This window comes from Ochotona princeps, unplaced genomic scaffold (genome assembly GCF_030435755.1).
Source record: "Ochotona princeps isolate mOchPri1 unplaced genomic scaffold, mOchPri1.hap1 HAP1_SCAFFOLD_246, whole genome shotgun sequence".
Taxonomy (NCBI): Eukaryota; Metazoa; Chordata; class Mammalia; order Lagomorpha; family Ochotonidae; genus Ochotona; species Ochotona princeps.
In genome coordinates, this window is record NW_026700774.1 from 15,576 (window position 1) to 39,321 (window position 23,746).

General features: G+C 62.9%; 1 protein-coding gene across 7 annotated transcripts in view; it reads right to left on the bottom strand.

Moving 5' to 3' along the window:
- Positions 1 to 23,097, bottom strand: part of LOC131479345 (ran-binding protein 3) — a 32,957-nt gene extending 9,860 nt beyond the window's left edge. The window contains exons 1-3 of one of the 7 annotated variants that reach the window (XM_058659882.1): positions 22,982 to 23,097; positions 10,273 to 10,328; positions 4,592 to 4,783 (exon numbers count right to left, since the gene is read on the bottom strand). In XM_058659882.1, coding sequence (XP_058515865.1) covers positions 4,592 to 4,783; positions 10,273 to 10,328; positions 22,982 to 23,003 — 270 coding nt within the window. In that variant the 5' untranslated portion in view covers positions 23,004 to 23,097. Of the gene's footprint in view, positions 1 to 4,591; positions 4,784 to 10,272; positions 10,329 to 17,995; positions 18,186 to 22,981 lie in introns of those variants that run through there. The other 6 variants (XM_058659879.1, XM_058659878.1, XM_058659880.1 and 3 more) reach the window with 6 other exon arrangements.
- Between the last annotated feature and the right edge of the window lie 649 nt (positions 23,098 to 23,746).

Here is a 23,746-nt window from a genome sequence, read left to right on the forward strand (position 1 = left end):
GGATGAGGGCCAGCACCCTGCCAGCCGTAGGGGACCAAGGAGCTGTCACACAGCAGGCGTGCCATAAGGTGGTACTGGGCAACGGCAGACACCCGAGTCCAACGTGAACGAACCATGCGGGTGAGAGGCTGGCCCGAGGGGTGGCCACCCCCTTAGCCAGGATGCCATGAGTGGAGACAGAGGGTTCTTGGGGGGCTGCTTGAGGCAAGGGCCTCCCTCGCAGGTGTGCTCAATGCCCAGCTCAGGCCTCCCACCAGGGGTGGCACACTCTCACGACCCCCAGGCTGTGTCGAGCCCCATGTGCCAGAAGACAAGGCTGTGGCGTGGGCCTTGCTGCGGCCCCTCGGGGAAGGATGGGGCCCCCCAGACCTGAGTGAGGACAGAGGGTCTTCTGCTGCCGTGCTTGGAGGCAGATGCCAGAGCCCTCGCTGGCACCTGAGAACGTGCGGCATGACACCAGTTGGCAGGTCCCCTCTCCTGGGCTCTCCTCTCTCCTTGAGGGACACAGCTCCAGGGAGTGCCCACCACATCCTTAGCCCAGGGAGGCAGCGTCTGCCTACCCGGCTGCCGCCCAGCGCCACTGTCAGGTACAATAAATAAACCCCAGAGCCCCGCAGGCTGGCTCTGCCTGACCTGCCTCGTGTGGGTCCTTCGGGGAGGCAGACCCTTCCCCAAGGTCTCCTCTTAAGAGTGGCACCCCTGCCTCACCGCAGGCACCGCCTCTCTGCCCCGACCAACGAGCAGCAGCCCACCACACCGTACAGTCTGTGGCTCCAGGCTCCTCTCTCCCTGGCAACTCGACAGACACTGCTGATGCTCTAAAGCCCAGCCACGGTGGCCTCCACGGTGACCGCTGGGCCTGGGGCTGCCATCCCTCCAGGCCCCTGTGCCACCTCGTCCTATGATGCCCTGGGCGGTGGGGTCTCTCTCCTCCAGGGCATGCATTCAGATCCTCTGACTGGGTCAGCAGGCCCACCAGACTCCAAGTTCCAGAACAGAAACTGACCTTGGCACACAGGTGCTCACGGGGCCCTGGTCAAGGGCAGGACGCTGTGACACACGTACCATCTATAGGCTCCCCTATACCATCTGTACAATGGGAGACGCATGTGCAGCCGAGGCCATGGTCAGAGGCCCTGAGCCTCCTCCCAGGCCTTGCTATGCTCAGCAGGTGCCATGGTCGCCACAGCCCCTCAGCCTGCAGGGACCTTGCTGTGTCCAAGCTTTCCTTTGCTGACTCCCACTCCTGTCCCAGTGTGGCAGGAGAATGCACGCTACGCGATTGCACAAAGATCGAGACAAGTTCTGCTGCTGGCACTGTCCCCAAGAGGCCCCATCATCCGTCACAGCCAGCTGGCACTGTCCCCGAGAGGACCCATCGTCCGTCACAGCCCACTGGCACTGTCCCCGAGAGGACCCATCGTCCGTCAGCCCGCTGGCACTGTCCCCGAGAGGCCCCATCGTCCGTCACAGCCCGCTGGCACTGTCCCCGAGAGGACCCATCGTCCGTCACAGCCCGCTGGCACTGTCCCCGAGAGGCTCCATCGTCCGTCACTGCCCGCTGGCACTGTCCCCGAGAGGACCCATCGTCCGTCACAGCCCGCTGGCACTGTCCCCGAGAGGCTCCATCGTCCGTCACAGCCCGCTGGCACTGTCCCCGAGAGGCTCCATCGTCCGTCACAGCCCGCTGGCACTGTCCCCGAGAGGACCCATCGTCCGTCACAGCCCGCTGGCACTGTCCCCGAGAGGACCCATCGTCCGTCACTGCCCGCTGGCACTGTCCCCGAGAGGCTCCATCGTCCGTCACAGCCCGCTGGCACTGTCCCCGAGAGGACCCATCGTCCGTCACAGCCAGCTGGCACTGTCCCCGAGAGGACCCATTGTCCGTCACAGCCCGCTGGCACTGTCCCCGAGAGGACCCATCGTCCGTCACAGCCCGCTGGCACTGTCCCCGAGAGGCTCCATCGTCCGTCACAGCCCGCTGGCAGGGTCCCCGAGAGGCTCCATCGTCTGTCACAGCCTGCTGGCGGGGTCCCCGAGAGGCTCCATCCAGCACAGCTAGTGGGCAGGGTCCCCAGGCTGCTCCATCTTACGAGTCCTGACTCAACCATCAGCTCAGACGTTCCCCTGGTTACTGAGATGCTGACTGCTAGGTGGGACCAGTGACCCGTCCCGGCGCGGCTGTGGGTGTGAGCTCTGTGTATTCAAGGCCCTCTTCCTGTGTGCCACACCTCTAACTTGATTCATGTCTCCATGAAGAACTTGGGGGATGTCACAGACCCCGCCCCTGAGCAGGGTTCCCAACACTGGCTCAAGGTCCCAGGGCTCCCGCCACGCCTCTCACAGTCTGTGTGGAGCTTGCTAGCCGGGGCCCATGGTACCAGAGTCCTGGGGCCAGCGGGGTAGCTCCCCGGCCCCACATGCTGGCTGCAGAGGCCGCGCTGCCCTGCTCAGCATGCCTGGTGCACTGCCGTGTTCACTGCACCAAGTCTTGCAGAAACCACCTCCCGGTCTCTCCCTGCCACACAGTGGGACGCTGTGCGGAGGGCGTCTGTCCCACACCCAGTTTGGTGAGCAGAACGGCAGCTCGAGTGGTCAACAGATGCCCCTAACCTCACTAACCTCACTCAGGGGACCCTCGGACTGCCTTGGAGAAGCTACCCACAGCTACGTGGCGTGGCCAAGGCCCCGAGGGACGGCGGAGTGCGCCTGGGGCAGCTGCCAGAGTCTCCGCGGGAGCAGCTTGTGTGAGGACACAGAAGTCACAGCTGATTCCTTCAGACCAGGGAAGTTCTCCCGCAGCAGCCCGCAGCAGCCCGCAGCAGCCCGCAGCAGGGAGCCTCCTCCCAGGAGGGGCTGCGCTCACTGCCTCCCGTGTCCTGAGCAGGGGCTCCTGCCAGGCCGCGCAGCTCCCCCCCACTCCCCCAGCACTTGCCATTTTCCTTCAACATGCCAGCCCGGGGTCCAGAGCTCTCGGGTATCGAGAACAGCGTGGGGCACTTACACACAGCCAAGACTCCAGAGGGCCGCAGCCCACGGCCGAGGCCCTATGACAGGGACTTGCGAGGCACACCAGGGTGGGGCTGTCCCGGCGGAATGAGAGACGCAAGTGGTGGGGGGGACCCCACGACAGGCAGGAAGTGGCCTCCAGCATGCCCCTGCTGAGATGTAATGGGGTGCGGAACCCCCATTCTATACAGAGGATGATAGGAAAGCTGCAATCACTGCCCTCATATGGAACTGCCCCCTCCACACACAGCCACGGGGGGGGGCTACACATCTCATCTGAGAAAAACCGGCTCTACCCCGGTGCTGGTCCTGCCCTGGCCTTGGGCCCCCCTCAAGCGTCTGCCCGCCTCACGCAGCACAAAGCGCCGTGACCCAATCATGGACATCATGCGGCCACCCAGGCCCTCTCAGGACACTCCTGCCCGGCTGGGCCCTGCGGGGGGACAATGGCCTCGTCGGCTCCCGTCATCCTAAAGCCCGCTGCCTCCTCTCTGCAGAGGGAAGGCCCCACTGAAGCTCACCTAGCCCGAGAGCTGATGCCAGCTCGGGTCCCCGCAGGCTCTAGCACGCGCCCGCATGGCAAGTCTCCCGAAGCTGCCATGCCAAGGAAATCCAAGCACGTGACCACTTGCCAGGTCTGGTGTGCAAATGTCCCCCAGGCCCCAGCCTCACGCTGTGCCGCCAAGGACACTGCGACCCCCTAGCACATGGCCTGCTTCTTCCAGGGCACTGACTGCACTTGGCTGCTCGCCACTTCGTCCTGCACACCCCGGGGCTCTCTGGCTCAACTCAACTGGCATGGCTTCCTCACCAGCAGGGGACTGCCGGCTCAGGTCAGCCAGGGGCGGCCTGGGGCTCGGCGCGGGACGCCTGGGCCCTCTGGTCTGTGAGCACCGGCACCTACAGGACGCAGTGGTCAGTCCTGAGCGCACGACGGTGTTTTACCTGGCCCAACTCCTCAAACTTCCAAAACCCCAGACAGCTCCCGTTCTTCCAGGGGCACCGTCTTCTCCACCTACGATCTTCCAAAGCCTTCTTAATACAAACACCGAGGGCTCAAGGGCTCCCTCGGGCTCCCAGGCTTTTTCTTCTTCCTGCTTTGGTTGAAGACAGGCAGTTCACCGCCTAACCGCGCTCCGCACAGACCAGGCTGCCAAAGCAAGCCGCACCAGGCACCACTGCCCACGGACACGGGGAGCCCTGGGCTGCTGGGACCCCTGCACTCGGACGCCCCAAGACAGGGAGTGGACAGAGAAAAATGCAAGTGAGGAGAAAGGGGGTGAATTGGTTCTCCCTGACTGCTCGGCTCCTCCGTGCCTGCCCCTCCTCGAGTCGCCACTGGGCGACAGGCAGGTGTCTTGCTAAGAAGGGCAGATTCCTGCGAGATGCCTAACGGAGGGGCTCCTCTCTGCTGGCGCTTCAGCAACAGAGGCTCAGAGAGCGCTGGCGAAATCCTTACTGGTGCCTAAGGTCCTGACTGGCCGTTGGTGGTGCTGTGCTGGCAGGGACTGAGGGGCTGGGGGGCAGGGGCCGTCTGGGCTGGATCCCTGAGCAGCAGATGTGCCGCACGGTGTGGACTTACCCCTGCCAGTTCTTGCGGCAAAGGAGGAAGCCGGGCTTCAGGATCGGGAGGCGGAGGAGTGCTGGAGGAAGTGTTAGCGGGGCCAGGAGGCTCTAGGGCCCGCTCACCAGCTGGCGGGGGGTGAGCCGGGCCACGGTGGGGGGCCTCAGCCTCCTCACCCGAATCCGACAAGCCTTTTTGCTCTGTAGAGGACTGGGAGCAAAAAAGACAATGTTCCTTCAACATGAGTCAAGGCTGCCGAGGGCGCAGGGCGGGGACGCAGGATCCAGTCAGCGAGCTGCAGCTGCACCGGACGGAGCCCCCTCTGGGCCGACAGGAACCACAGGGAACCTGGACTGGCCTTTGCGAGGCTTTGTAGAGTTGGGGGGTGGGTGGCATCCAGACCTGGTTCTGTAAACCATACAAGTGGAAGGGGGATGGACCGGGGCTGGTCTGCTGTGGGCTCCTGGTGAGGAGGGACCCTGCTGGGGAGGGGATAGGATACGGGGTGGGCACCCAAGGGCTACCGGAGTCCTCCGAACCTGGAGCAGGGGCTGTCTGCAGCGCTGCTCCGGGCAGGGTGAAGGTGGGCTCAGACTGCCACAATGAGGTAGACAAGGAGATGGGCCCAAGGCTGGCTCCCGCATGTGTGTGCAGGCGCGGGGTGCCGGGCACTAATCTGGAGCCTACCCATGGGCGCTTCAGCTGAGGGAGGGCCGCTGCCAGCCTCCACCCAGCTCACCCCAAGCAGCCCATCCAAGGGCTCACTGGGCAGTCAATTGGTCATGGCAAAAGGGAGGTGGTGCCAGCCAACTGCATTCCTCAAGTGTCCCCGGAGTCCCCCATGGTGATGCCCAGACCCCAAGAGGGGCCTCCCAGGACTGGAAGGTGTGGGGCTACCACTCTAAGGCACACTCCTTGAGAAGGAAGGGGTTGTACCCCAAGACCCCGCACAGGGCAGGGCGCTATTCTCACCCCGGGACCTACTTGGCTTTGGGGGGTGCTGGGCTGTGGCACTCTGGGTGTGCGAAGCACCTGGTCTCTTCAGCCAGGACCAAGTCTTACTTGGCAATGTGTGAGCCTGATGGGTTTTTTGAGAATTCGTAGGAAGGCAGAAACCAGCCAGGGGTCACAGGAGGCACCCCAGGGCCCCGCCACTCCTTTCTACCAGTGAGCCCCCAGGCCGCACTGCCCCCAACGCGGGCTCTGCAGCCGCCCCGGTCCTGAGCGCGCGGACATGGGCTGGAGACGGAGCCCCTGCCAGTGTGCGCCAGGAACTGCCCCTTCCTGCTTACACGGTCACCGCGAGTTTGGAATGTCAATGTTTAAAGGCCCTCAAGGGGGGCCCAAACATCCAGGTCCCAAGGGGCCCGTTGTGAACTTCAGGAAGATGAAAAACAAGGGCCAGAAGCAAGATGGAGTTCTTCACCCTGGCCAGGACGCGTGGCCCATGAAGCCCTGAGAAGCAGCAGCGCACTCGGAGGCAGGAAAGGCCTTGAGAGCATGAGCAGCTGTCACCTCCCACTTCCCACGTGGCTCCTGGTTCTCCTGGGCAAAGCAAGCTCAGCTCTACGGAAAAAGACAAGGCCTGTGGTCTGCCAAGGGACCTTGGCCAGCCTCTGCCATCTTCCCAGGACACGCGGGTCTCCACCAAGCTCCTGGGAAACGCGCACACCGCAGCAAAACCTCCACACGGACTGAGGGAACTTTCGGCAGATCTTGTCTCTTAATTTCACGTTCCCAACAGCGTTCCACAGTCCCCTCACAGAAGATGTGGCTTACCCAGACACCCTACCAACCCAGGGGAGGCCTGTCCACCCCCGCAAGGGGGCTCCTGGATCAGGCTGGCCCTCACAGTCTAGCGGAGCAGTGTGTTCAACGGCCACAACCGTTTACCAAAGGGATGCCACCCTGCAGGTGCCACGCCCCAAAAGGGCAATGCCACCACGGCCAGACACTGAATCCTCAGACAAACGGCCCTGTCCGCACTCCAGGCAGCTCAGGAGGGACAGCCTTCACTCCATCCCTGAGACACAAACCGGGGTCAGCACACAGGTTCCGGACACCGGCCCCCCGCAGCACAGGCAGACGGAGACAGTCCCCGGTGCTGTCCACCTGGGTCGCCCATCCCAACACTGAGCACAGCCACTGGCACCGCAGTGACGTGCCCCTGTGCCACCAAGCAGGAAAACAAACAAACAAAAGCCCGGGCTGGCCGCTCAGAGCTGTCTTAACAAATAAATAAATATACAACCATGGGGAGGAAGCGTGTTGTGGTGTGACAGGTTGGGCATTGCTGGCATCCCATACGGCTCCCGGGCAGCAACTCCACTTCCAACCCACCTCCCCGCCAACATGTCTAGAAGCGCAGAGAAGGACGCCCAAAGCCTGCGGGCGATGTGCTGGCAGGATGGCATCCATCAGGAGTGGTACGCCACGGGCCCTGTCCCTAGGAGCAAACCTGGCGCCTGACATGGCTGTGTGAATGGGGCAGGGTGAGGAGGGTTAGCTCTCTGCGGGGCCGCTCCCCTCCACTTCTGAGTGAAGGAACATGCACTTGCCAGGCAACGTCCACAGCCCCTCGAGGGGTGGGCACCTGCCAGGCAGTGGCCTCGGCATGGTACAGAGGCCCACAGCCCTCCCCATGGTGCCCGAGTTCCACTCCTGGCTCCGCTTCTGACCCCAGCTTCCTGTAGCAGCTCTACACCAAGGAGGCGGTGGTACCAGCTCGGGCAGGGAGGCGGTGGCACCAGCTCGGGCAGGGAGGCGGTGGTACCAGCTCAGGCAGGGAGGCGGTGGTGCTGCCTCAGGGAATCGGGCTCTCGCCACCCACAGGGGAGGCTGACTGCATCCCAGGCTCCCAGCTTTCACCTTGACCCAGCCCATGGAGGACATTCGAGGAGTGAACCGTGAACAGCAATTCTTTCTGCGCTTCTGGGGAAGGGTGGGGATGGACAGGACTTTTAAGAAGCAAAGAGCCCGGGAGTGGACGGGGCACCTCTCTCCCAGGCAGGCTTTTCAAGTGCCCATCCTTGGCAGCAACTCCATGCCCGTCCCTGGCGGGTCCACCTCACCACTGCCCAGAGGCAGGAAGCCACAGGCCACCCAGGCCAGACAGCTGCCCTGCTGCTGCCGTCTGCCGCTCTTGGGCCCTTCACTTCAGAATGCGGCCATCTGGCCCCTGTCCACCTGACAGCCTGCTGTCCTTCCGCTCCCAGACATTCCCCACACACCCTGTCGCACTCCTGCCTCGGAAGCCGGGGCCGTGTGGGGGAGGCCACCGACGGGAGGCGGACAGCTGTTATTTTTAGAAGACCATTTAGAATTGGCTTGGAGTCAATATTTTGATAAGAACTCTGCCTGTGCACTGCTTGCCATGACCTCGAAAGCCTTCCTGGCTAGTCTTGGGTTCACGTTCAACTCCGGCTCCGCCTTGGATCTGTCCCCCGTGCAGCACTCTGGAAGCTCACACACATGAAGCGCAAGGCCACAGGAGCACCCCCGCTCACAGGAGACCCCAGTAACAGGAGCACCCCCCACTCACAGGAGACCCCAGTAACAGGAGCACCCCCGCTCACAGGAGAACCCAGTAACAGGAGCGCCCCCCCACTCACGGGAGACCCCAGTAACAAGAGCGCCCCCACTCACGGGAGACCCCAGTAACAAGAGCGCCCCCACTCACGGGAGACCCCAGTAACAGGAGCGCCCCCACTCATGGGAGACCACTAACAGGAGCCCTGCTATAAGAGCACTAGCTAACAGGAGCGCCCCCACTAACAGGAGACCCTGGTAACAGGAGACCCTGGTAACAGGAGCCCCGGCTAACAGGAGACCCCACTAACAGGAGCCCCCACTAACAGGAGACCCTGGTAACAGGAGCCCCGGCTAACAGGAGACTCCACTAACAGAAGCCCTGCTAACAGGAGCCCCCACTAACAGGAACGCCCCCGCTAACAGGAGACCCCAGTAACAGGAGCCCCCACTAACAGGAACGCCCCCGCTAACAGGAGACCCTGGTAACAGGAGACCCCACTAACAGGAACGTCCCCGCTAACAGGAGACCCTGGTAACAGGAGACCCCACTAACAGGAACGCCCCCGCTCACAGGAGACCCCACTAACAGGAGACCCCACTAACAGGAGCGTCCCCGCTAACAGGAGACCCTGGTAACAGGAGCCCGCACTAACAGGAGCGCCCCCCGCTCACAGGAGACCCCGCTCACAGGAGCCTCCACTAACAGGAGCGCCCCCCGCTCACAGGAGACCCCGCTCACAGGAGACCCCGCTCACAGGAGCCCCCACTAACAGGAGCACCCCCGCTCACAGGAGCCCCTGCTCACAGGAGCCCCCGCTCACAGGAGCACCTGCTCTTCAATTCCTCTGAACAAACACAACACTGCAGTTCTCTTGCCGGTGGTCCTAAGGCCCTCAGGTTTAAGGATCCACTCCTTCCTGCTGTTTGTGGTAACTTGGGGGGCTGCTAGCCAGCTTCCTGGGCAGAGGGTCACCCACGAAGCTCCCTCGTCTGCAGGCCCAGGCTCTGCGGCCAAGGAACGACTGACCGCTGCAAAGGCGCCGGCAGGCCTGTGTTCCCATCAAATTTTATCACAGAAACGAGGCGGCGGCGCCCGTGGGCCTCAGTGTGCTGCCCCCCCAACTGGAAAGCAAAGTGGCTCCGAGGACAATGCCGTCATCTGGAATTCTTTTAGGGACCCTTGATTTCCCGAACACTGGAGAGAAGCCACCTTAATGCTTGGGCCCCTGAGGAATCTTGACTCTGAAGGCCAGAACATGCAAACCAGCTCTGTCAAGTGACTCCCAGGACACACACACACACACACACACGCCAGCAAGCTGCGGAGAGGGGAGGGCAGAGGCGGCTGCAGCTCACCAGCACCCTGCCAGCACCCTCTGGGCACGGGCACAGCAGGCTGTCGCATTCTCTAGCTAACAAGGAAGTCCTGGTGAACGCAGGTTGAGTTACCAAGTTACCAGCCTAGCAGCTGAGGCCGGCACCAAGGGGCCGGGCTGCCACCAGCCCCAAGTCACCACCACAGCCTGAGGACTGGGGATCCCCCTCAAACGCTGTCACCATCAGCAAGAGAAAAACGCACAACGTGCCCAGCTCAGGCGGCTGTCGCTGCTGTTGCTGCACCAGGGATAAAGGAAAGGCGCCAGGAGAAGGGCCAGGCGCTTCCCAGGGGAGCACTCGGCACGCATCCTCCCCCGAACCAGGAAGGCCCCTTGGGTGGCACATGAACCAACGTCCCTCCCAAGCAAACCGCTGACCACCGCCTGGTGGCTCGACAAGCCCCCCGCAGGCTGCTGGTTCCCCAAGGGAGGCAGACCAGGTGTCCCCGGCACAGCACTGTCAGGGTCCAGCAGGGCGGCAGCGTCACCCCAATGCATGACCAACAGTGTGACAGCTCTGACCCATGGCACAGGCACCTGAGCCACATCGGCGGATCCTCAAGCGCCCTCCAAGGGCCTGCTCCCCGCCCCCCGTTGGACGAGCAGGGCTCTGAGCCCCTTCCGCGGCAGACCCACCAGCACCTCTCCGCGGTGGCCCCAAGCCACCAAGCCTCTCCCCGCCCAGCCTGGCGCAGTGGCCTGCCGGCTGCCAGTGTGGCCTGACGATGGGCGGCTGCCACGGAAGACCCACCAGAGAAGCGGATGTGAGGAGAGCACGTACCGGCCCCTTACCTTTTGTCCTTTATCCTTTTGAAACACAAAGACGGGTGGAGCAAGGGCGGGCTTCTCTGCAAAAAGAAAAATTGGTTTTTTTCCCCCCAACACTACATTCACACAGCAAACAAAGGTACATTCGTGTCATCGACTGAACAAACAGTTAAGCAAACCCAGCACACAAAGGAGCAACGGGCAGGCAGCAGCCCCGCTGCAGGCGTGAGGACGCGGGCGGGCAGGTCGGGGAGCATCCACCCGCAGGGCAGGTGCCACGTCTCAGGCGGCACCTCCTCAACTCCACATCCGGGCAACTGAGTCGGCTCTCACTGGCCGTGTTCAACCTGCAGGCCAGGGGTGACCAGTCTGTGCCCAGGCCTTCTGGAGGCCAGCTGCAGCTGCCGCCCATTCCCTGGGGAGGTTCGGTGCCCCGAAGGGGGGGTAGCCTGTAGTTCCCTCGTCCCAGGAGTATGTCTCACTCCCCAGGCCAGCCAGGCCCATAGCCTTTTGCCCCCTGGCACTGGGGGCAGCTGGGATGCCCCCGAGGTGTACCAAGGGACATGCAGATGGCAACTGACCTGAACTCATAAGGCAGGCCGCATGGCCTGAGCCACTGAAGCACGGGGGCCGGCGTGGGAGTGCTGACTGTCAGCAGGCCTTGGGCCTCGCACTGCCCTCAGAGAGCCACAGCCACGGGCCCTAGAGGCTCACCTGGAGCTGGGCCCTGGCACAGCATTAGCTCAGACAGCGCAAAAGCTGGGGAGCCCCCAGGAGAAGGAAGTGGTGCCCCAGGCCCAGAGGCAAGGCTGCGCTGCCAGGGCTGCCCCTGGGGACGCGCTGGGGGGCACTTGAGGGGGTGGCCTCAGGGTGACTGGAAGGACGCCCCAGTTCCCCACTGCCCCAGGCCTACTCCCAGGGCATCTGGGCAGGCGGCGTCATGATGGCATCTCTCCCCACGCAGGGTCCACAGCCAGTACCGAGCACGAGGGGTGCAGGTGCAGGTGGCAGGGTCTCCAGCCAGGCTGTCACATGTCCCTAAGCCAGCCTGCACCTCTGCCCTGGCTGCCTACTCAGGGACCTCCCTCCCCAACCCTGGGGCAGGCGACTACGGGGCTGCTGGGCTGGGCAGGGGGCAACCAGAGGGCTGCAGCAGCTCTGTGTCCCACCAGGGCCTCAGACAGAGCAAAGTAGCTACTCTAAGTCCTGGCAGAGGCCCTGGTGGAGCCTGGCCCAGGAAACCACCAAATGCGGATGCCCTCCTCAGCCACAGGCTCCGCCTCTGGAGGGGCACAGGCCTGCCAGGGGCACACACCCCAGACTCACCTCTAAGCGAAGCTCAAATGCTCCCCCCTCTTCCTAGCAAGTGGCGGCCACCTGGTGTGTCACATGCAGGGGACCTCCTCACCCGCTAAGGCCCAGAGCTCCCAAGATGGCAACCTCTGCCGGGCACTGCCTGGGCACACCAGGATGGGCTGACGGCGTGAGATGTGAGCCCCGGGTGCCAGGTGGAGGGAGAGCTCTGAACCTGGGCCCAGTGTGGGCTGAGGCAGGGCAGGGGTAGGTGCGAAGGGGCCAGTCCACATGGAGGTCAGACCCGCTCTCCCAAACAGCCCTGTCCCCCTCCACCTCCACGCATATCAATACCCGCACCCCACTTCTTCACATCCCAGGGGGGAGGTGCTGTGCAAACACCTCAGGCAGCTGAGGGAAGAGGGCCTAGAGGAGTGAGCCCCTAGGTAGGGGGTCAACCGCCCTCACTCCAGTCTCAGCCCGTGCAGAGAGGCAACGTGTGTGTGCACTCTGTGCCAGTCAGCCAGGGCTCTGCCGCCAGGACACACTGGGACACCTGCTGGCGGCAGGCAGGAGGTTCACCGGAAAGGAACCCCAAGGCCCCACCTCACCCAGAGCACCAGAGCCTCACCCCTTGTGATGATATGGGGTGATGCAGCGAGCACCCTCTCATGAGCACCTCCCAGCCTGCTCCCAGTGAGCGGCCAGCGCCCACTACCTGCACGCCCAGGGGCAGGGATAACGGGGGTGCTGGCGGTGGTGATGGGGAAATCTACCCACCCTTCCAGGGACCCAGGCCATCCCAAAAACCCAAACCCGCATCAACACACGCTGCCCCACCCAGATTCCTTCAGGCTCGCCTCGGCTGTGGGTTTTGGTTCTGTGAACCGCTGCATCGGCAAACGAATTGAGGGGGAAAGCAGCCTATTTTGGGGGGCTGGGTGACACAGAGTAGGCTGGGAACGGGAAAGGGCCGTCCCAGAGTAGCTGCCCACACAGGTCAGCACGGTTAGACGTCACACCTTGCACATGCTAACACCCTGGGGTGGGGGGGTTTGGGCACCACCAGATACAACGCGGGAGGGCTGAGACGGCCACCCTCCTCCTCCCTGGCTCACCACAGAGACAGACTGCTCAGTGCCCTGGTGGCCCGTGGAAGCTGTGGGGCAAAGGTCTCTGGACCCAGCCAACACAGACAGCATGCAGCCCCCTCTCTCTGCTCCTGTCTCCAACTCTGCCAGATGCCAAGGACCCCCCCTGCACCCCCTCACCATCCTCTCATCCCACCCACTGGAGCCCAGGACACATGCCCTCAGCCATAGGGAGGACTCCGACCCCCATGCCCAACCCCCACTTGGCAGCAGTTCTGGGCATGTGACGATCTATCTGTGTCAGACCCCCATGGAGCCCTGGAGGGTGTCCTGGTGACCCAGGGCACAGCTCCTGCCGGCCAGGAGCTCACATCACCACCCATGGAGGGTGTCCTGGTGACCCAGGGCACAGCTCCTGCCGGCCAGGAGCTCACATCACCACCCACGGAGGCACTCGGGGGCTCTTCTGGGAGGACGCGTTTGAACAGGACAATCAGCACGTGGCCAGCTCATGGGACACAGGGTGACACTACAGCCTATATCCCAGTGATGGCCCAGGGCGACAGCGGTATGCAGCGTGGACCTCTACCCGTGGCTGAAGCCTCAGGCCGCTCAGAGGCTAGGGGCTTCTCCCCTGCAGAGCTGCGGTGTCCCTCCTAACCCAAGGTGGCAACCCTAACACAGGAACCACAGTGTAGGGCCCCAGGGGCGGGGAGCAGGGGCATGGGAGGCCTGGGCACCCACACACACAGCAGGGTGGACGGTGTTGCTGGCTAGGGTGAGGGCCAAAAACAGCTTCGTCATGGAGCTCATGGGTATCACGAAAAGCATGCACAGACTTCAAAATAAACTCCTGTACTCCACTAATTTAAAAATAGGTTGTTTTAACGGCCTGGTGTGATGGATCTGTGGCTAAATCCTCACCGTGCACACAATGGGATGCCACATGGGCACCAGTTCAAGTCCCAGCAGCTCCACTTCCCATCCAGCTCCCTGCCTGTGGCCTGGAGGACGGCCCAAAGCCTTGGGACCCTGCACCTGCGTGGGAGACCTGGAAGAGGCTCCAGGCTCCTGGCTCTGGATCGGCTCAGCTCTGGCTGTTGCGGGTACTTGAGGAGTGAACCAGCAGATGGAAGAGCTTTCTGTATCTCCTTCTCTCTGTAAATCTGCCTTTCCAATAAAAATAAATCTTAAAAAAAAAAAAGTTGATTTAAAGGCAGGGGATGCAGAGGAGACACTCTGTGGGCACGCGACTGGTCCTGAAGCCGGAAGTCAGGCATTCTAGGTGGTCTCCCACCGGGTGCCAGGGACCCAAGGACTTGGGTCATCACCTGACCCAGCAGGGAGGCCGAAATGGACCCTGAGAGGGACACCAGTGCTGCAGGAGGCTTACCCATCCCACTCCTCGGGGCTCTGTGCAGGATGCCTGCAGTGTGGGTGCGAAGGGCCAGGAGCAGGACAGTTTCAAACAGCCCTGCTCCACACAACTGAAACAATGGGCTTCCCTAGGATGGCCCCTCCCAGAGGCCCCAGGGATGAGGACTCCAAGGCTTTATCTGGGCCTGCGCAGATGGTGGCAAACCTTCACTAGGCAACAACTAGAAGGGAGGAAGCCTTGGGCAGTTGGGGGCAGCAGCTGCCCATCTAGGAAGGGGGAGACGGGACCTGCTGTCCCTGCAAGGGTCTGCCCCAGCCAGGGGAACAGGCAGGCAGGAACCGAGACACCCCTGGGCTCAGCCCTGGCTTCCACAGCAACGCCGCCCTCCACGGAGCTCAGGCCACGCTGGCATTTCCCAGCACTTCCTCATGTGCTGGGGTTTTACTGCCCGGTTCCACTGGGTCTCTGAGGCTACCTTCTGTCCAGGGGAGGAGAGGCAAGTGGCCTGTCCAAGGTGGAGCCAGCCCTGCAGGCTGGGTGGGCCCAGGGAGCCCACAGCACACACAGGAGGGGCCTCCTCCCACCACTCCCGCTCAGCCAGGCCTCAGAGCAGCAAACAGACGCCCCATTCTTTCAAGAAACGATGGCATGACTAAAGCGGCTGTCAGGGAGAGTGCTGACAGTAAGATCAAGGGGCCGAGGCCCAGTTCCGGGGTCGGCGCAGGGCTTCCCGCCAGCCTCCAGAACTCCATGTGCTGCGACACCAACAGCAGTTCCCTGGGGAAACAGAAGCGCGCTCAGGCCGTCCGGAAAAGCACCAAAGCCACATTCCAAGGAGAACATTCAGCCGCGAAGCAAGTCGCACTCTGTCCCAGATGTTTAACCAACGGATGCTTCGCATAGCATTCATAATCCACCGGGCAGCAGGGCCATCTCCTGCCCCTCCCGCTGTCCTGGAGCCCCGGGGCCTCTCGCTGGGATCACCTCCAGCCCCCCAGACGCCTGGCGCATCTCTGCCTTCTCGGCTCAGTCCCCTCCTAGCTGATACCCCCAGCCAGAAAGCTGCTTAGGGCTCTGCACCCCGCGTCAGCAAGGTACTTAGTAAAATTAGCTGTAATAGCGGTCAACGTCTCTTTAATCTTCTTATCTGGGAAACAACATGGAAAGCATCTCACCGACCCAAGGAGCCTGAGTCCCCGGAGACAAAGCACGCTCCCCTCTGAGCCAGTCACTTGCTCAGGAGTGACTGTGATCGGTTTTCCACAGCAACATGCAGATACATCTGGTATCTCAACTCACCAACAACAAACTCCATGCCACTCCAGGGAGGCCCTCCGACTCTCCATGCCCAGTCCGGCCAGTGGGAGGGTGCACCCCGATAGCTCACAAAGATGACAGCAGGCAGTTATCAGGGGCGAGGGCGGGGGCGGGCATCTTCCTGAAGTGTCCTCCACCTGGCTGCTACCTTCACCTCCTGCCGCCCCACGTGACCTCTGATAGCAGCGCAAGCAGAACAGGTGACCCCAAGCCGTGCAGTGGCCTCTGCCTGGTCCTCACGCCAGCACAGTGACACCCTCACGACACAGACCACCACACTGCGGGATGCCAGAGGAGGTGCCTTCCACATGCACAGCCTCTGTTAGGATGAAGTGAGGCTCGGCCATGCCGTCAATTCCGCAGCCCACCCCAACATGCAAGACCCTGAGGGCACAACTTGTGCTGGGGGGCTGGGGTGCCCTGAGCTCTGCGGAAAACCCTCCAACGAACCGAAGCAGAGCAAGCCCCGGAGCCAGCAGCTGCCTGGGACCCCAGGGAACAATCTGGGACACGTCTCCGTCCTGCCGCTAGGTGGCAGGATGCCAACACGGCTGCCAAGGCAGCGGGCATCACCAGGGCACGCAGCCCCGGGAGGTAGCGGGCGAGTGAAGCACCAGGCCTGGGCACTGTCCCCTCTGTCTGCCAGGTACAGCCAGCGGGACCGTGACTGCATTACAAGGGCCGCCATGTAAGCTCCCTGGGGAAACTCGGCATCGAGCCCCGCGTGTCACACGTAAGAGCCTGAGAGGCGAAGGAGGATGCGAGAGAAGCTGGCTGCCTCAGTACCTCCCGGAGGCGCTCCAGGGCAAACGGGGCAAGACGGGACAGGGCCAGTGCGTGGCCAGCGAGGCCTGGCTGAGGCGGTCACCTGCAGCTCAGACAAGCCCCAAAGGTAGGGGGTCCGCCGGGGCAGAGCTGACAGTGTGCAGCCCACATGGCTGAGTGCTCCTGGGAGAGGTGAGGAAACAGGACAGGCCGGTGTGGGATCTGACTTCCCCTGTTGACAATGACAGAGCCCGCAGGCAGGCCAGCAAGGGAACGACCCCAGCTGACTGGGGGCAGCCGCTCGGCTCACAGCGAGGATGCCATCCGCTGGGCTTGTCCCCCACCCGTGTGGGAGACCCGAGCTCAGTTCTGGACTCCTGACTTGGGCCTGGCCACCTGTGACCATGGCCATGTCCCCTACTGTGAGCGATACGCGCTCTGAGCCCCCCAGGCAGACAGTGCTGACGGACAACGACCAGGCCAGGCCCCTCAGGTGCCCAGCAGCCACAGCCACTGGAATGCCCTTCCTGCTGACGGCACACAGCTCACTCGGCCCCCAGGAAGCCAGAATGTCTTGCACCTCCTTCCTTACTCAAGCTCTTACAGACACAACATGGGACCCAGGCCTGGAACCGTAGCCTAGTGGCTAAAGTCCTCGCCCTGTACGCACTGGGATCCCATACGGGCACCGGTTTGTATCCCAGCTGCTCCACCTCCCATCCAGCTCCCTGCTTGTGGCCTGGGAAAGCAGTGGAGGACGGCCCAAAACCTTGGGACCCTGAACCCACGTGGGAGACCCAGAAGAACTCCTGGTTTCTGCCTGGATCAGCTCAGCTCCGGCCGCTACAGCCACTTGGGGAGTGAACCAGCAGATGGAAGGTATTTCTCTCTGTCTCTCCTTCTCTCTGCAAATATGACTTTCCAATAAAAATAATTTAAAAAAAAAGTGTGCAACTCAGTTCTGAGTGGACAGGTGCCTGGACTGCAGTATGGCACACATGGGGGGTTTAATCTGGCAAACACATCTGAGACTTACCCTCGGGGCTGGTACCGTGGCACTGCAGGCTAAGATGCTACCTGTGGCGCTGCGTCCAGGATCCAAGTGCTGGTTCAAGTCCCAGCTGCTCCACTCCCACTCCAGCTCCCTGCAAATGCAGCTGGGGAGGTAGTGAGTGGAGGATGGGCTGGGGCCTTGGGCACCTGCTCCCATGGCCACACAGGAACCCAGCTGGAGTTCCTGGCTCCTGGCCTCAGTCTACCTCAGCTCTGCTGCTACAGCCATATAGAGACCAAACAGGAGAATGGGTTAGTTACGCCTTTCAAATGCACAAGTAAAGCCTGGGCCAGTACCGGCATCCCACACAGGTGCTCGTCCAAGTCCTGGCTGCTCCACTTCGCGCTCCTTGCCAATGGCCTGGGAAAATGCAGAGGGTGGCCCAGGTGCTTGGGCACCTGCACCCATGTGGGAGACCCAGAAGAAGCTCCTGGCTCCTGGCTCTCTGGAGTCACCTGGGAAGTGACCCAGCAGATTAAAGATCTGTCTCACCTTCTTGTGCAGTCCAGGCATACACTTGGAACGCCCTACAACCCCCAGTTTTTATTTGAGCACCACAGGCAGTTCCTGGGAAGGCAGTGTTGCACACAGGTCAGCGCGCAGGCCAACAGGTGCCCGTGAACTTGACACCACGCAGCAGAGAGGAGGTGTGCAGGCTCCGTGCCTCACTGGCCAGTCCGGTCCGCTAGTATACAGGGCCCTAGCTGCCAGCCACCCTCTCAGCGCATGTTCTGGGTGCACGCCTCTCCAAGGCTCCTCACCCACCTGGGCATTCTCACCCAGGACCTGGTGGTCAGGGGACACACTCTGGCGTCCCTGCGTCCCCTGTGGACACTGCTGGAGTCTAACCTGGGCGTTTATCACACCTGGGGCTGCAGGGGTTTAGGTGGGCAGGGGCCGGCCCAGCAGTGGGGAGTGGGAATGAGGGGTGAGGTCTGCGCTGGCCTCCCGGCACGAGAGCCATCAGCCCAATGCCAACTGCACCGAGGGGCAGAAGCCCAGCCACTGGGAAAAACAAAGGAAGGAAGGAAGGCCGTCAGAGCCTTAACCCACACACAGTGAGCCACCCGGTGGGTTAAGCCGCTGCTGTGGGGGAGGGGGCTTCACCCAACTTGGGAGCGCGGGTTCAAGTTCTGGCTGCTCTACTTCCCACCCTGCTGACACCATCTCGGCAAGCAGTGGATGATGGTTCGAGTACATGGGACCTTAGCGGGGTGGGCAGCACACAGCTCCCCACTGTGTATGCACGTTCCCTTAAGGGGACATGGAGAAATGCCCGGAGACACCTTGGGAGGGGTGGCCAGGGACATGCTGCCATGCGGTGGGGGACAGCGAGGGGGACGGCCCACATCCCACTGCAGTTCTCCACTCCCTGCACTGACACAGAAACTCCAAGCCAGACAACTGCTCAGGTGTAAGGCACACACACACGCAGGTCCACCCGTCCCTGCACCAGGCTGTCTCCAGAACCTGCTGACGGGCCGAGGCTGCAGTGACCGGCTGGGGCAGGCCTTGTCCCCTCGCAGCAACCACAGGGCCCTTGCCACTGTCCCCAGGGGTCACAGCCCCAACGCTGGCAAGCATCATGCTGGACACCAACCCCAAGGAAACGGCAGACTGCTCAGGTAGGCCCACCCGGACAGGACGCAGCCACTGCACACAGAGCCGCGAGGAGGGCAGCCCTCTGCACTCGGTGACAAGAGGCAACGGCTGGCTGCTCCTGTGCTGGCCGCCACACGCCACGTGGTCTCTATAGACGCCACCATCCAGCCACAAGGGAGCTCTCTGCCAACCTGCAGCCTTGGGGCTCCATCTCCGAGAGCCACTGCCACGAGCTCCCCTAGGAGGTGAGGACACTGAACCCCGAAACCCCTCGGGAGCAGGGCATGCTCGGCTCCACGCTGTGAGCACCCCAAGGGCCTGCTGAAGCCTCCATGCCAGCCCAGCTCAGCCGGGCACCAGGATGGGTGCAGGCAACGGGCACGTCGCCCACCTCACGGGTCGCAGCTGCTCCGAAGCTCTGACAAAATGCTATGGGAAGACTGGGGGAGCTGGCTACAGAAATCTGGACCACCCCCAACCCCGAAATAACTGTGTTGGCTACTAACGGAAAACAGACGAGCAGGTGAACCCAACACTTGCAGCCCCCTGAGCTAGCCAGCAGCTGCCGTCCACACAACAGACCCGAAGGTCCCGTGTCCTGCGTGGGCTCTCCAGCAAGCTTCTGTTCTCCTCCGCCACTCGCTTTCAACCGGGCAGAGGGTCAGGGCAGGTGCCACGCGATGGCCCCTGAGGGCCGAGACCACTAGAGCAAGGGCCTGCCACCGCGTACAGGGTCGCCTGGGCACAGCTGGGCGAGGCCATTGCAACGCTGCTTTCTCCGCAGGACCTGCAGCATGGCCACCTGGACACTGCCATGAAGCACCACTGTCTCCAGCAATCTGCGAGAGAGCCCATAGCTTGGCTCAAGTTTCACAGAGCCCCAAGTTTTCTATCGACCCACAGGAGCCTGGGAGAAACTTCACTTTTTCTTTTCTGAAGTATGCAAAGACCTTGGAGCCCCTGAGGCACCTGGTCGGCCCCCAGCCAGGACTCGGACGTGGGAGGCCCAGGTTCATTTCCATGAGACATTCATGAAAATGGTCCCTGTCAGCTCAGGGCAGGGGCAGGGGGTCGAGAATGCTCAGGGGCCTGGAGTGTCCCCCCACCTGAACGAGAGCCAGCCAAGGGAGGCCAACGCAGTCGCATCCGACCCTGCTTGGGTGAGCAAGGCTGTGAGGCAGCTGAAAGACACCACTGAAGGGGGGACGTCCCAGCATTCTGATAACTTCTCCCCGGGACAGGCTGGCCCAGTGGTTAAGATGCTGGTAGCCACACATGGTGTTCCTGGCTTGGCGTCTCAGCCACCTTCCCGACCCCAGCTGTGGTCCACGCTGTGGTGCACACTGGGGGTGGCAGGCAGCGGGTGGCTCAATCGTAGAGACCCCCACCCATGAGTGTGGACATCTACACTCCCACCCCGAGCACTGCCACGAGGCTGGGTGCCGTGCCAAGCTCCCCAAGCAAACTACACTTCATGAAAAGGACTGCCCCACCGTTCCCAGCACTGCACTCGCTCTGGCTTGGCTGTGCTCCAGGGGGTCTGAGCCCTCACCCCAACGGCCACCTGCTCCCCAACACTCTGAGGGCAAGGCCGAGCAGGCAGACCAGGGCTCAGGCTGGGCACCTAGGAGGGGGCAGGCTCACAGGCCCCTGCTGGGCCCTTAGGCTGATGGGTCTAGAATGGGTCTAGAACAGGTCTAGAACAGGTAAGGGTGGTTAAAAGCAGCCCCTCCCGCCCACGCAGGGAGTGTTTAACTGCAGGCTGAGGGGTCGACTGGCGCACACACACCATGCTCAGAACGCCCCACCAGCCAGATGAGGGAAGGAAGACATTCGGACAGGGCCTTCGCCCATACGACCCAGCGAGCGTGCGGCCGACCCCACGCACACAGGGGAGCTTCACATACGGACCGCTCCGCCCTCCCCTTTGCCCACGGCAAGAGGCTGTGTGCATGACCCCAGCAAGCAGGCTGGGGGATGCCACTAGGGTGCTAAGCACCCCACGGTACATGAGGCATCCTCCCCAACAGAGCCTTCTGCACCCCCAAAGTTGCTACGGCGCAGCAAGAACTCTGCCGCACTAGGAACCATCTGTGGACTCTGGGTGGGGGGAGGCGTCTGTGCTGTCTTTGAACTCTGCAGTGGTCCCAACACTCCCTGCTCGCTGTCTCCCCACTCTTCCTGACCTACCACACCAGGGCCACCCCAGCAACTCCACGCTCGAAGCCTGAGGCACCCTGGGGTGCCACATGTAAGCACCGTGAGAGGGGCCCTCTGGCTGCACCTTGCACCCTGGGCCCCAGGAAAGGCCATGAGGGTTGGGGTGTCCCCCTTCACGTCCCCACAGCTTGCAAGCAGGACCATCCTTCTCTCTCGAGGTGCTCAAGTCAGTGGGGTCTCAGCGTTACTGCATTCCCAACCCCAAATCCCACAGGCTGCCCTTTAGGCGAGACCGATGCTTGGCCACAGCGGACAGCCACTGCGTGGCCTGCAAAGCCAGCAGCCCAGGAGGTACTGCCTGCGGCCACAGCCAAACACACGGCAAAGTCCTGCCTTTCCTGGTGGGGTAAGTCCCGCTTTCTCCGGGTGGGGGGGAGCCGTAGCCAGAACTGGGGTCTCCAAGGAGCACAGAGGGTGGCAGGGACATCTGGGCCACAGACCGGACCTCCCATGGACGGCTGTCCTGGAAGGAGCAAGTCGGACGTCCCCCAAAACAGCCGCTGAGTGCAGCAGGTGTGAGGCGCAACCGCTGTGCTTCGGCCTTCCGATCCTCCATCCCGCTGGACTCATTCTCCCACGCCACCAAGCTCCTAGGACCCAGGGACAGTGTCCAAACCCCCACCTTCCGGGAGCTCAGAAACCCAACGCAGCCACACCACGTCATGGGCCAGACAGCGGGCAGCAAACGAGACAGGTGCCCAGAAAAGTTCTCCCACCTCAGAAAAACAAAACACACACACAAGACTACCTGCAGGTGGGGCTGGGGACAAGAGCACCTGGTCTAACCACAAGGGGGAGGGGGACCCTTCAAGGCATCCTGAGCAGTGACCGCAGGCAGTGAGCCAGGGAGAGAGCTGGGGGTCCCCCCTCACGGGGGCTTCAGGTGGAGGTGTCCGGTGGGTAAGAGGGCCCCGCCGGAACCTATGGTTTAGGAATAACTGATCCGATGTGGACTGTATGGAAGAGCGGGGGAAGGAATTAGGGTGCCTGCTGGTGGTGGTGGCGGGGGCAGACCGTGGGGACACACTACATACACTAGACATTCCGGCTGGACATGTGGGATCTTGAATACAGACGTCAAACCAGGGCACGTTCATCAGCCTCGCTCCCCTGGGCAGTTGGTCCCTCTGCTGCCTGGGCCTGACGCCCACCCAGACGCCAGCAGCAGGCCGGGCAGCCAAGCTTGGGGTTCAGTGGTGGTGGCAGGGGAGGGTGCTCCCCTTAGGTGGGCCGCCCCCGAACTCCCAGTCACTCTTATGCCTGCCCCGCAGCTGCACTTTCTCAAGCCGGCTGGGAGAGTTACGTATGCACGCAACAGCAACAGCGCCTGGGAAAAACTGGGGGTGCCCTGCAAAAAACCGGAGTGGTGGTAGTGGAGGGAGCACCCTGGGTGGGGGTGGTTGGCAACATGAAGGAGCTCAAATGCAGACACCCCAAAGCTCGAGTACGCGGGGTCCCGGGAGGAGGTCCACCTTATCCACCATGCCAGCGTAAATAATAATAATAATAATAATGATAAACATGCATGAAGGAAAGAAGGAAGGGGACGGAGCTTTCAAAGCGAACAGCGGCTCAGATCACGCCATGGAAGGGCTCCAGAGGGGAAGAGACAAGGGGTCCCCGAAGGAGAGGGAAGTGGGGTGCCAAGTCCGGGGTGCAGGACGCGGGGGGGCAGCACGGGGCACCCCCAGGATGAAGGGGTGCCAAGCGGGGCCCCGGGCTCTCCTGACACGGCCGGCCGTGCCTCCCCGGCCCCCTGGGACCCTCAGGGCGGCCACCCCGGGGGCTGGGACCCCCCATTTCCCCCCGACACACATACACACACACAGAGCACCCCGTCCCTCCTGGCCGGCCCGGCCTGCGGGGACGCCATGGAGGAGCGGCCAGCGCGGCCCGCCGGCTCTCGGCAGCCCGGGCTGCTCACCCTTGGGCCTGTGGGGACCCGCGGCCCCCTGACCCAAGGCCCCCCGACCCCCGGCCGTCACCCCGACCCCCCGACGGCGCCTCCCCTACCTTCGTTCGCCAGGTCCGCCATTTTACTTCCTTAAGCCCTCCCACAAGGCCCCGCGCGCCGGCCCGGGCTCAACCTGCGGGCGGGCCTTCGCGAACACTTCCTGCGCGTGCGCACTGGAGCACGACCGCTTCGGGTGCGCGGCCCCGGGGCGGCTCGCGCCTGCGCGTGGGGCTCCGCCCCGCAACCTCGAGGGGGCGTGGCCGGCCGGGCACGCGCCTGCGCACCAACGGTCCAGCGCCTCTCCTTTTCCCGCCGGCCAAGCGGGAGGTGAGGGAGAGGGCGTGGCCAGGGCGAGGGCGTGTGTACGCATGCGCTGGAGCAGCAGCCGGTACCGGGACGCGAACCCGGGGCGCGCTCGCTCAGCGAACGCCCAGACACCTCGGGCTGCGCTAGGAGACCGGGGTGCAGGGACCTCGGACCGGGCACGATGGGGTGCTGCCTGGCCCAGGAGGGACCATCACCCCAACCTGAGAGCGGGTCGTTTATTTTATTATTATTATTGTTATTTTTGTATTGCAGCTGGTATGTTGGACTTGAGAACAGCTGCAGCCCTTGGTGGGGGGCGGCCTTGGGGCCCCGAAGTTGCGGGGTGACGCGGCAGGTTAAGACAGCAGACCTGTGCCCGCCCCATCGTGGCTGCTCCGCTTCTAATACAGCTGCCTGCTTGTGCACATGCCAGGCGGCGGGTGCTCGGGGTCCCCGCCACCCTCGGTGGGGAGACCAGGATGGAGCTCCTGGCGCCTGGCTGCTGTGTTGGCCATCTG